The 12,704-nt window shown below is 42.1% G+C and overlaps 1 protein-coding gene across 2 annotated transcripts in view; it reads left to right on the forward strand.

Moving 5' to 3' along the window:
* STXBP1 (syntaxin binding protein 1) overlaps window positions 1-12,704 on the forward strand; it is a 223,420-nt gene that overhangs the window by 141,143 nt on the left and 69,573 nt on the right. For both annotated transcript variants that reach the window (XM_085611824.1, XM_085611832.1), the window contains exons 3-6: window positions 1,347-1,428; window positions 7,393-7,469; window positions 8,119-8,197; window positions 9,933-10,036. In XM_085611824.1, coding sequence (XP_085467950.1) covers window positions 1,347-1,428; window positions 7,393-7,469; window positions 8,119-8,197; window positions 9,933-10,036 — 342 coding nt within the window. The remainder of the gene's footprint in view (window positions 1-1,346; window positions 1,429-7,392; window positions 7,470-8,118; window positions 8,198-9,932; window positions 10,037-12,704) is intronic.

Here is a 12,704-nt window from a genome sequence, read left to right on the forward strand (position 1 = left end):
TGTGTCGGTTGATAGGAAAGGGAGTTAAAAAAAGAAAGGGTGATACTGGAATTTGCATGTTTTCACATAAGTGCATTGATTTAACTTCAGCGGGTGTTCACAGCACTGAAACATGGCAAGCATGAGTGCATATTTATCGATTAAATAAATGTGGAAATATACTCATTTCAGCTTAATTTTTTTGCAAAGACCAAAATAAATATGGATAAATATAGATCAAATTTGCTAACAATAAATATGGATAAATACAGACGGAAATGTCAAAAAAATAAATATCATAAAACCGGGAGCCCTACTTATAAATTAAGGGTTAGGATATTAGGAGTGTTTAGTCAGTTGCAAATTGGCTCCAGAAATGTAAATATGGTTTGGTTTACTATTCTGTTTCAGATGAATTATGAGTAATTCATTGTGCTTAGTATGAAATTTTATACAGTATCTATACATTTTTAATTTGGCAGATAATTGAATGGCGACTTTAGGTGAAGCGGAGGAGTCTGCAAGCGGGATGAATAGAGAGCAGCGCTAAAGAGGAGGAAGGTGGAATGTTGATGGGTTTTATGGACTGGGTCTGCTGTTCTTCATTATGTGTTATGCAGTGTTCTGGTTTTGGAACTTTAAAGTATTGCTGCTTGGACGTACGTGTAAATAAATAAAAGATAATGCTTAATGCTGGCCTCCTTGCCTTTAAGAAAATCAGGATTCTCTATCCACCAAAGCTTTGAGAATCTGCATTCTCGCTGTCACAGTCGGTGTGGAAACCTATTGGGAAACTACAAAGCGTTCATCAACTTCTTATTCATCTTTGCCTCTAAAGGGTCCATTCAGTGAATGATGTCACACTAGGTCACAAAACCCAGGCAGACGTCAAACAAAGCAACATTCTAGAATGTCTACCCCTTGCTGGTAATTGTTAGAGAAAGATGGGGTAAAAAGATATGTTTTTTCCGCTACATTGTTTTGGATATTTCTAGTAGATCATGGCACCTTACCTCCGGACTAACCCCAAAGTCGCCCCAGCTATGTTACAGTATGACTGTTGTGCTATGCACACCCCCATCACCTCTCTGGTCCTAAACCATCTTGTACTCCATTCAGTTTTAGACCCTTTCCAGACCTACTACCTCTCCACTCAGAACTCCCTAGAGTGTTTCTTGTAGAAATATTTTATTCCCCAAAAATTCAAATTAAGATACTAAAAGGCTTTACAGGTAATTTTAAATGCATTTCCTTGGCTTGGGGTAATGCATACAGTGCCTCTTTATTGTGATTGCAGAGGGTGCTCATTCTGTGTGTGTTTACGGTTTTGCCTTCTACCCGCTGAGACCTGTCTCTTGTTTTTTCAGGTGCTGGTGGTGGATCAGCTCAGCATGCGAATGCTTTCCTCCTGTTGCAAGATGACTGACATCATGACCGAAGGTGTCACAAGTGAGTCTGTACACTGACCATTCAGCACAGGGGAACCCCACTGCTTTTCTTATCTCACAAGTCACTCCAGAAATACCCATACAGAGCGTCCTGAGCTCGTTTAGGGATTTTTGGCACTACCAGCAAAGTGACATTTACCCGCTTCTTCAGCGGGCAATCAGGTCCTTGATTCTTAATTGGTCACTCTGGCACTCCCTAATTTTATTGTACCATAAGTGACTTCCTAGAATTGCTTGACAGCAGCAATGGCCCAGACAGTTGCCACATGACAACCCTGGGATCCCAAGTCGTCTCTTTCCCCTATAGGTTAAACGGATCCAGGGATTACAATGCACTAACTCTGCAGCAGATCTGTTTCTGTTTTGAGGTTGTTTGGGGCTCCGGATGTCAGGCCACCGATCACCAAGTCTAGAAGGTGTCATGTGACCCTGCGTCACTAACTCAGCATGGGCTGAGCAGAGTGGTATGGGCACTTGGGCTCTAGAAGTTTCCAGGTTGACAGCTGCTGTCATTACAAAACATTTATGAATAATAGGGTGACACTCATGACTAATAGAGAGAAGCATCATTTTAAGAGTAGCAGAACACTTTCAATAGCAGGTGAGCTCTCACAGTGGCACTTTCAAGGCTTAATGCTTACAGTCTTGTGTTTTACTCATGCAGTTATTTGTGAAAGTTAGTGCACTGTTGAGAATCCAGAAGAGTATGCAGAAATTTGAGTTCTCAACATATCCTTGTTGCATGTATGTACCTATGTTCATATGTGTGCACACATGCACAGGCATGGGACCACAGTAGCAGTATAGGATTCCCGTTCTGCTCTTTGAATTTGATTACATTCACTCATAAACTGTATCTATGGAGTTTTCCTTTATCTTGCATTAATGTTCATATAGTCCTTCCCATTAATAGTACCATCCTATCATACAGTGTGGAGTCTATCACACCCTCCGTCCCTTCCAACTCCTCCACTGTTTGATAAAGGTGATACAGTGAACTGCTCCCATCCTACCCCTTCTTCATTATTGAATCAATCGTACACTTTCATCATGCTGTGGTTAAGGTTTTTTAGGTCTCGCCTACGCAGCGCGCATGCGCTACTTAGGAAAAAAGACCTTTTGAAATCGATTGAGTTTGTGTCCCAAAAACGTGCACGCGTTGCATTGCTTTGAATGGCAACGCATGCACGTTTAGCGATTCCCTTGCGGGAGCGAGCTTTCAAACCATATGTTTGTAATTAACATATGGTTCCTGCTCACTCCCGCAAGGGAAACAGGCGAAGGTCCCCTCCTCTCTCCCCTCCCCCTGCTGCCAGGGCGAGGCGTGCTCGCTTGTTCATGTTTATTTTTGAATGTTAGATAGGCAGGTTCTAATGGAATAAAGAATGTTAAAGGAGAACCAGGGAAGTAGCTAAACGGTCATGTTGTTTTGGTAACTGAAATTTGGACACCATTGGATGAGAATCTTCATGTAGGAATCTAACACTTCGTTTTCCCTTGTGGCACTTTGAGAGTGGTAATTCGGTGTGAACGTGCGGCATAAATAAACTCACTGTCCAGCGTATAGTGACTAATTGCCTGATTTATTATTTGGCGGACTGCCTGTCGTTCCGCCATTTGAACAGAATAAATAAAACCGGACAGAATAAATGAAACCAGGATGGACCCACCGCCAAACATATAAATGACCGCCAAGCAGGTGGTCATTTATAATGCATTGACATGAACTGTCATTAGGGCTGTTCCTGCCAATGCATTTCGCTGTTTGTGAAGCGCTGCATCAGCTCCGTCGGGGCATCGTAGAGGTTTGGCTATGGCAATGATGGAGTACTCATCGACATAGCCCAACTCCTGGCTCACCCGCATTTAAATGTGAGTGGACCATTATGATGGCAGTAAGGATACTCCATCGCTGTTGCAACGGAGTATCCTTACCCCCAACTATATATCAGGTCTTAAGTGTGTTATAATCGTTTGGCAGATGGGATACTCCGCCACAAATGTGATGGATATCCCATCCGCCGTACTACGAGTTTATAGCCTATGGCCCTTGCAATACAGCAGACATGTTGACAGAGTATTCCATCAGCCAAACTCTAAATAAGGCCCTCAGGATTCAAAACTACCTCATCTGCCTTGTCGCTCCTCTGCTGTCCTTCAATACCGGGACAATGAATCTCTTTGATTATTTATCCCTTCTGCCTGCAATGAGGTGTGTCTGACGCCCTCCATCCCCACAGGAAGGAGACTGATAATCTTCATTTATTGTTCTGTAAATATGTGTATTAAATCAGCGCAATGTAAGTATATCACTATCATGAGCCTGTCCACTCGCCAGCATGCAGGACATAAAATACTCTGGGCTCTCACCCCCCTAAAACACCTTCTGCGCTGTAGCATGACGTCAATGATACTCTTCCGTTTCATCTCTTGCTGTAATGACTTGAGTTTACTCTATGTCAATAATTGTGCCTCCTTCCCCACAATGAGGAGTCTATGAGATGCTTAGTTGGGAAACCAGAATAAGTCCTGGCAAAAATGTTCAAACCAGCCCCACATTGCAGGGGGCAGTGAATAAAATGCAGCAATAGGGTGGTGGTTGGGCTCTGAAAGCACTCACGCAACCAGCAGCCGACTGGGGAAATGTCAGAGTGGCACAGTGGCCGTTATGGCCTTGATGTTAGCTCTTATTGACTATGCTGCTTATCCTTAAATAGGAGACTATGATAGGCACACATGAACTATCTCCCCGTCCTACCGTACGGAATTGAGGTGGAGCTATTACTAACTTGGTGCATTGACATGTAGTAAAGTTTATCACTTACCTTTCTTGGACTATAGTAATGGGTGTCATCACCACTCACACCACTCACTCAGTTGTAATTCATGAAGTGGTCTCTCCGACCATTACTTCCACTGTCAATTTAGTAACAGACCTGTCATTTTGTGTCCATAACAGTGCATAATTTGACCCTATGGTTTCCAGTGCTCAGCACCTGCACATTGACACTTGTGACATTCTGCCACAAGGTGGTGCTGTCTGGCTACTTTAGAGATGACCACAACACCAGTTAATTCGCTGCGAAGCTCTTCTTTTTTTTTTTAACTCTTTTTATTATAAAGACTTCGACAACAAGGCATAGTTTCACAGAATCACAACATAGGTAATGGCAAACACCAGATTTCATCAATACACAATATGCTTTTGCCGTTGGAGTTACGGGGAAGGGGGGACATCTAAATCGCTCAATCTGGGGGGGCGAAGCTCTTCTTTATTCATTGCTACTAGCTAAGAGCTTCACCTTGTTTGCAGCGTTAATTTATCGCCCACCGAGCAATGTGGCTAATTGGAGCTCTTGTATTTCCTGATCTCGCATCGCCGATCCTTATATTTTCTAATTCTACTATTTTGGGTGACCTTCACATCCATTTTGACAAAGTGGACTGCAGTACTGCTTCCTCTGTAATAGAGGACATTGCGGTTCTTAATGTTTAACTCATCATGAACTTCCCCACTCATGTTGCTGCGCATTTGTTGGGTCCCATATTCACCAATCTTAGTAGTTTACACACTGTCCAGACTATTCCGTTGTTATGGACTGATCATTTTGCAGTCCAGTTCTTTCTTTCTGTTCATTCAGGTGCCCGAACAAGAGTGAATCAGATGACATCTTCTGGCAGGAGCTGGCCAAAACAAAGGGCCTGATTTAGATCTCGGCTGCCGAAATATAAATCTCATGGGCTATAATGGGATTTATATTTCGCCAGACGGGATATCCGTCCCTGTTGTGATGGAGTAACCCTTCCGCCGAGATCTAAAACAGGCCCTTAATGTCCCTGCCCATAACTCTTTACTTGAAGCTAATTGTCCCATGCTAAGTTACTCAGTAGAATCTGATGTTCATAATTTAGACTCCTGGATCAGAACCTCACGCGATGTGTTTATTCCCACTACTGGTAAAAACATTATCAAATTCTTCCCCCTGCTCCATGGAACAATGACTCATTGCACCAGCTTAAAAAATTGTGTAAAGGTCTGGAAAGACGTTGGTGGAAAACTTAAGGCCATGAGAATAAATTAAGAAATAGATTGATTTTAAAACATTATCAGAAGAAATGTAGTACGGCTAGTACCAAATTTTACTCAGATAAAATTACTGCAGCCAAAAATTGCCTGAAAACTCTTTTTAAGGGAGCTAATATTCTCTCTGAGTAGGCTAGTACTGTCCCAACTACCCCTCTCACACAAGTTCAATGAAATGAAATTGCAAACTTTTTCCTAAAGAAAGTAGCGGACATCCAAGCCGCCTTTTCAGGCACTTCTTTGGTTAGTCCTTATGAAGTTCCTCCTAGCACATCCAGCCCTTTGAATATTTTGTATCCTCTACACGTGACATAATTAATTACTTTGCTTGTAGCTACTAAAGCAGGTTCTCCGCTTGATCACTGTCCCCCATCGGCATTGGGCAAGCTTGTGTTGCCAGTGATGGAACAATTCACTCAACTTCACTCAACTTTTGAATGCTTCCTTGACAGACGCATTGTTACCTTCGCATGGAAGCTAGCCATAGTCACACCTTTATTAAGAAAAACTAATCTCGACCCTCTTATGTGATCAAATTATAGGACTATATCGCTCTTGCCTACCATGGCCAAGGTTTTCGAGAAACAGGTTAACCTGCAGCTCTCATCCTTCATTGAACTAAACGGTTTACTGAACCCTTCACAATCAGGCTTCTGGACTGGTCACAGCTCTAAGTAAGCCCTTCTCGGTGCCACTAGACATGGTTATCAGCTAGACTTGGGTGGTGCTGCGGCACTGATCCTTCTGGATCTCAGTGCCACATTCGACACTGTGAACCACTCCATTCTGCTTTCCAGACTAGGAGATATAGGCGTGCAGAGCACAGCCATGGCTTGCCTGAGCTCTTTTTCACACTTCTGTAGCTTGCAGGTGCACTCACACCAGCACAGGTCCAAATCACACCATTTAGACTCTTGAAGACAAAGCTCTCTCTCCACTTAAACCCTGGCAGGAAACACTTTAAAAATGTAGAGATGTTCTAAAAATGGACCACTTTGTATTAGATAATTGAGATCAGTCAGCATTCCTTCTTTGAAATATTCACTTGCCTTCACATGCGAGCTTTGGAGACCTCATTGGATAAGTCATAAATCGGTGCAATTGTCCATATAACAAAGAGTGCATAGCTTTTTGGATTCAGTTTGAAATATTAAGCCGAACGGTTGAATGCTGGTCAATTAAGGATAATCAATTATCATCCATGTCTGATATTCAATTTTCTGAATGCGGCCTACCATACCAAACCTCTGCTGGACACCTTTAGTAGAGCATTTTAACCAAAGCAAGGTGACCTGTGTCCATTACCAAACATCTTAAGTCTTATACTATACCAAATCGAGAAAAGCCAACTATATATGGCCTTTCTTCACTAGAAAATATGTATGAATGATAGTCTTTGATACATGCAGTGGCAAAGAGAACAAAATGTGTTTTAGCTAAGTTATAACGTGGGATTCGTTGACCATGCACCTATTTCCACATGTAAATATATGTATTTTGCATGAGTTTTTCACATGAAATCAAAAAGGGAGACAGGTCTATAGTAATGTGTCTTTTCCTAATCTCCTATTTTGAATATCAGCATTCGTCTGCAACACCTCCACGAGGCTAGTCCGAGTTTAGACTTTCCTTAATCCTTAGTAAGAACTACCATAACTTTAGCAATTAAGCATGATTGGCTCTTAAGTTATCAGAACCCAGGGCATCAGATTGAGTCACTGTACCTGCTTTCAAAGATGCAATACTGAAGCAATACAACACAATACCAAAGCTACTTTAATCTGTGAGGAACAATTAGTAATACTCTGTGGTAAATGTCTTAACCGGCACAAATGTAATACTTCATCCAAAGACTACTCATATTTGATGTTTTTTTTCTAGTTGTGGAGGACATCAATAAGCGGAGAGAGCCAATCCCCAGCCTGGAAGCGGTCTACCTCATAACACCTTCAGAGAAGGTAACATTGTTGCAAATCTTTAACTACAGAATGCTCACACCCAACTAGTATTCTAACAACCTGTTCATTCTTCAGAATGGTCTCCCATAGACAACACCCTCACCTACAAGCAATCGTATAGCATAAGTGCACACCAACAGGCAATACTGCAGGGCATCGTTAAGCCAGCAGTGTGTCCCACCGGATGTCTTAAACCAGTGTCAATCGTACATGAGGATTGCCCTATAACAGGCATTATCAGAGGTTGATTGAAGACCATAGTTTCAAGAACTACACTCAAACCGCACTTTGTTTTTATACCAACATTCTTATTTTAAGATGTCTTTAAACCTAGAGAATCACCATGCACAAACAACTGAATGTGAACCATTCACCAAAGGGGCCAAGGCTGAACAACCTTGCTGCACAATGTGATGTTCTTTCATAGGTATGCACGGCCAAGTAATATCTTTCCACAGTTAGAGATTGTTCATGGCCATTCCAATGCCAATTGATGCTCCCACGTGACTGTCCTATACTCCCTCTTGCAACCTCTTTTTTTTAGTCTGTCCTATTTTATTCCCACCTCTTTCTTGTTTTTAATCTTTTGCACTGTGTACTTCATCCCTCCTATGTTTCTAATGCTGAAAATGATGTTTGTATGTTTTAGTCAGTCCATGCTCTCATTGCTGACTTCAAAGACCCTCCCTCTTTCAAGTACAGAGCAGCACATGTCTTCTTCACTGACAGTAAGTTACACATGCAATATTTGAAAAATGTCTCTCTATTGCTCATTCACTTCCTCGTGCTATTTCTGTGTCTGTGCCCTGCAGGTATAGCTAAAGCTGTGAGCCTTGAGGTTAATACCACTCAGAGATTTGCTTGTGATTGAGTGCAATGGTACATTGTGTGGGCCAGGCACACAAACAATGACAGGTGTGTTAACATAATACACTTAAAGGTATCTAACAACATTATTACCTATAGACCCAGATTATAGGTAACAGCAAAATATTTGGTAATCCTCCAGACTGAAATCAAAACAACCTCCTGTTGTTTCTTTTAGGAGCCTTTCCCACTCTAATAGTAGCATGCTTCACCAACAGGCCGCGTCATGGTCAGTAAAAACCAGGATGGACTTAAGCATGTTCCAGGGACTAGTTTTGAGATTGTTATCTGCCGGGGTCTTCCAGAGAATAAAAATACCTCAAAACACCCAGGTATCCTTTTTATTAGTAGATGTTTTTGGTATGGATAAAAAACATATATCTTGGATGATACCTGGGAATTATGGCCCTACACCCTTATTTAGGTCGGCATTTTTCAGCCCCTGTTAGGTAAAGGCCCCTAAGGGTGCCAGTCGATCACCAGGACTAGGCGTGTGCCCCTGTTTCTGTCCATCAGTCGTCCCAGTTCAGTCTGGGCATACGACATAAAACATATAACATGCAAGGGGATACTCACCTTAATGTTAATTTTGCCACTATTGAATTCCTGTTTGTGACATAGGAAGGCCACTACTACTAGAGGGGGTGAGACCCCCCCTTTCAATTTTTGAGATTGAACTGATACCAGGAGCAGGGCTTCGAGGGCATTGACCTACGGTGGGGGCAACATGTTTTGTGTAGCGAGCAACATTGAATTACAACGTGGCACTGGAAAAGTATTACTCTAAGTAAGAAATGGAAGCGATAAAAGTGATTGACAGTAGAAACGGGAAATAAAATAAAGAAAGTGAAGTATTTCTGCACTGCATTATTTTAATGCCTAAATCATACATGCAAAATGACTTTCAAATATTATCGTTTTAATGAACTGCTGCATCTAAAGTATTTCATTTATTTTTGCTAATCAAGAGAATACTTAAAGACCCAGAGAAAAAAAAGGCAATTGATCAAATCAAGAAAGGCTGTTGAACCAGCCGAAACGCTTCTTTGAAAGCCAGAAATCTTGAGAAAAATGTTTATATTTTTATATGTGTATATATGTATATTTTTATATATTTATATACATGTATTTATTATCTTTGGAGGGGGAGACCGCCCAAACCCCCATACTTACCCTAAATGCGTGGTAAACGCATCCGGGGTTTAACGTGTGTGGTAATAATTGCGTGGTAAAGGCACTGTGATGTAAAAATTGCATTGTAAAGACATTTTCCCATTGTACAGAGATTGTTGCCCTGCATAAGGTCTGTTTGCAAGCACAGGCATCCATTTGCTGTCTGCAGGCATACATTTCTGTTCCTGCGTTATATTCATACCTGTATTGTACACCATGTTATGTCTTGTCAGGCAGTAGCCACAGTCACATTAATGGCCTGTGCCCCATTTTCTCCTCAGCTCATGTTTTCGTTTTGAAACAGAGATTTACGGACTGAAACCAACAGTCCATTTTTAATGAATGTACAATTTGTGCAGTGCATCGATGAGCTGTTACCAGGAGCTCTTCCTCACAATCACTCTCTTTTCTCCCTGAACACAGCCTGCCCCGATGCCCTCTTTAATGAACTTGTGAAGTCCAGAGCCTCCAAACTCATCAAGACTCTCACAGAGATCAACATTGCGTTCCTGCCCTATGAATCCCAGGTGAGTCCAAGGGGTTTGCCAACCACTGCTAGAATGGCAGGAGGGTGCGACAAATATACATGTATAGTATGTGAATCCCAGGTGAGTCAACAACTTTACATGCTTCATATATAGAATACCAGGTGAGTCCAAGGGGTTTGCCAACCACTGCTAGAATGGCAGGAGGGTGCGACAACTATACATGTATAGTATGTGAATCCCAGGTGAGTCAACAACTTCACATGCTTCATATATAGAATCCCAGGTGAGTCCAAGGGGTTTGCCAACCACTGCTAGAATGGCAGGAGGGTGCGACAAATATACATGTATAGTATGTGAATCCCAGGTGAGTCAACAACTTCACATGCTTCATATATAGAATCCCAGGTGAGTCCAAGGGGTTTGCCAACCACTGCTAGAATGGCAGGAGGGTGCGACAAATATACATGTATAGTATGTAAATCCCAGGTGAGTCAACAACTTCACATGCTTCATATATAGAATACTAGGTGAGTCCAAGGGGTTTGCCAACCACTGCTAGAATGGCAGGAGGGTGAGACAACTATACATGTATAGTATGTGAATCCCAGGTGAGTCAACAACTTCACATGCTTCATATATAGAATACCAGGTGAGTCCAAGGGGTTAGCCAACCACTGCTAGAATGGCAGGAGGGTGCGACAAATATACATGTATAGTATGTGAATCCCAGGTGAGTCAACAACTTCACATGCTTCATATATAGAATCCCAGGTGAGTCCAAGGGGTTTGCCAACCACTGCTAGAATGGCAGGAGGGTGCGACAAATATACATGTATAGTATGTGAATCCCAGGTGAGTCAACAACTTCACATGCTTCATATATAGAATCCCAGGTGAGTCCAAGGGGTTTGCCAACCACTGCTAGAATGGCAGGAGGGTGCAACAACTATACATGTACAGTATGTGAATCCCAGGTGAGTCAAGAACTGCACATGCTCCATATATAGAATCTCAGGTGAGCCTAAGGCATTGTAATTCTCTGCTAGAACTGGCAGGTGCTGGGAATACCTTTGCATGCCTAATTCCCGCATCCCAGGTCAGTTTGAATTCTCTGTGACCGTCGTCTAGAAATTGAAGGTGCATGCAACAACTTTACATACCTAAAAACGAATTCTAGGTGGATCCAAATGCAACGTGTATCTGTTTTAAGGACCCAGGTGAGTAATTTACACACCTTTTATATCAATTTATGGTGACCGCACCTCCCCAAATAATCTTAGATGAGGGCACAATATTACATACATGCTTTACGAATCATAGTTAAGTCCGTTTTATTACACATCTTGAATACTAATGTACCGGGGCATTACATCACCACTACATATTGTCTTATAGACTGCACTCCTGGCAAATACCACACACATACACAAGCCCTATGAACCCCATGGTGTGGACCAACAGCTCTGTGCACTCTCTTAGCATCTCAAAGAATCCAGTGGAGTACAAAGACACTGCACAACTATTCTGCGAATGCGAGGACAGCTGCAAGCCACTGCAATTCGGATCTCTGTATCCATAGTAACTGCCAGTGCAATGCACAGCAGTCCCATGAGTCACAGACAGAGGCAAAGACACTACACACTGTCCTGTAGACCCCAGGAGAGAACCATGTTAGTGCATGCCGGGAGTGCTACACCACTGCACACATGTCCCATGAATGCCGGGTGAGTGACACAAAGCTGCACTTTAGTCCTATGAATCTCCGAAGTCACTGTCAAAACACTGCACACCTGGTTCACAAAACAGGCTGTAACCTGTACGATGAGCACCAGGACACTGCACATATGTCCTTGCATCCTAGGTGCTTTCCTCTGCATTGCACTTAGGTCCTCTGTATCGCCAGGAGAGCGTCTATAGACTGTAGTGTGCACATGTCGTATGAGTCCCTGGTAAGTCTCATGACCGTGGCCTTCTCTTATACAAGTCCCAGAATACTGCAGTTAGGGCATCAGAATGTTTCTGCTTCCCCAGCACTCAGCAATGTCAGCAGCACATTTTTACCCAGACAGCACCATCCACGGAGTGCGGTACCCAGTATTAAATCCTGTATGTATTATAATGATCTTATAAAATGCCTCCCAAGCAGTTCACTAAAAAGTCCCTCATCCATAAAGACTCACTTGGTTATATCTCCCCCTTCATTTTTAAGATCTATGTCGGTATGAGTGTGTTTGTATTTAGTGAGGTGATGCCATGTAAATGAAAGGATCATTGGAAGGTTGTGATAAGCTGTTATGCATTTGCACTTTAGAATCCTGATTGGGGTAAAATGTATTGTTTGTTATTAGTTAAACGTATATTGCACCTCAAAATGCAGATTGGGGCAGACTGAACTGCTTTTCTATTTGTCAAATTCTTCTTATTATTTTTAATGAAATGTTTTGAGTATATGTGAGACTGGATGGTGGATTGTATTGGGTCAGGGTAGGGAGAAATGTTAATGTTTATATAGTTGCAACTGTATGATTTATAAGTAGGCGTGGCTGAATGATGCAACCATGCATTGTTGTTTTAGGGTATTAAAATTGTTGATTTCAGGAATTTTAAATGTGTGTAATATTTCTATAAGAATATATTTCTCGGAAATAAAGTATTTCCGAACCCGAATCACCCTAATCCACCCTCAAAGTGTCTCCCAAATTTATAA

This window comes from Triturus cristatus, chromosome 1_2 (genome assembly GCF_964204655.1).
Source record: "Triturus cristatus chromosome 1_2, aTriCri1.1, whole genome shotgun sequence".
Classification (NCBI taxonomy): Eukaryota; Metazoa; Chordata; class Amphibia; order Caudata; family Salamandridae; genus Triturus; species Triturus cristatus.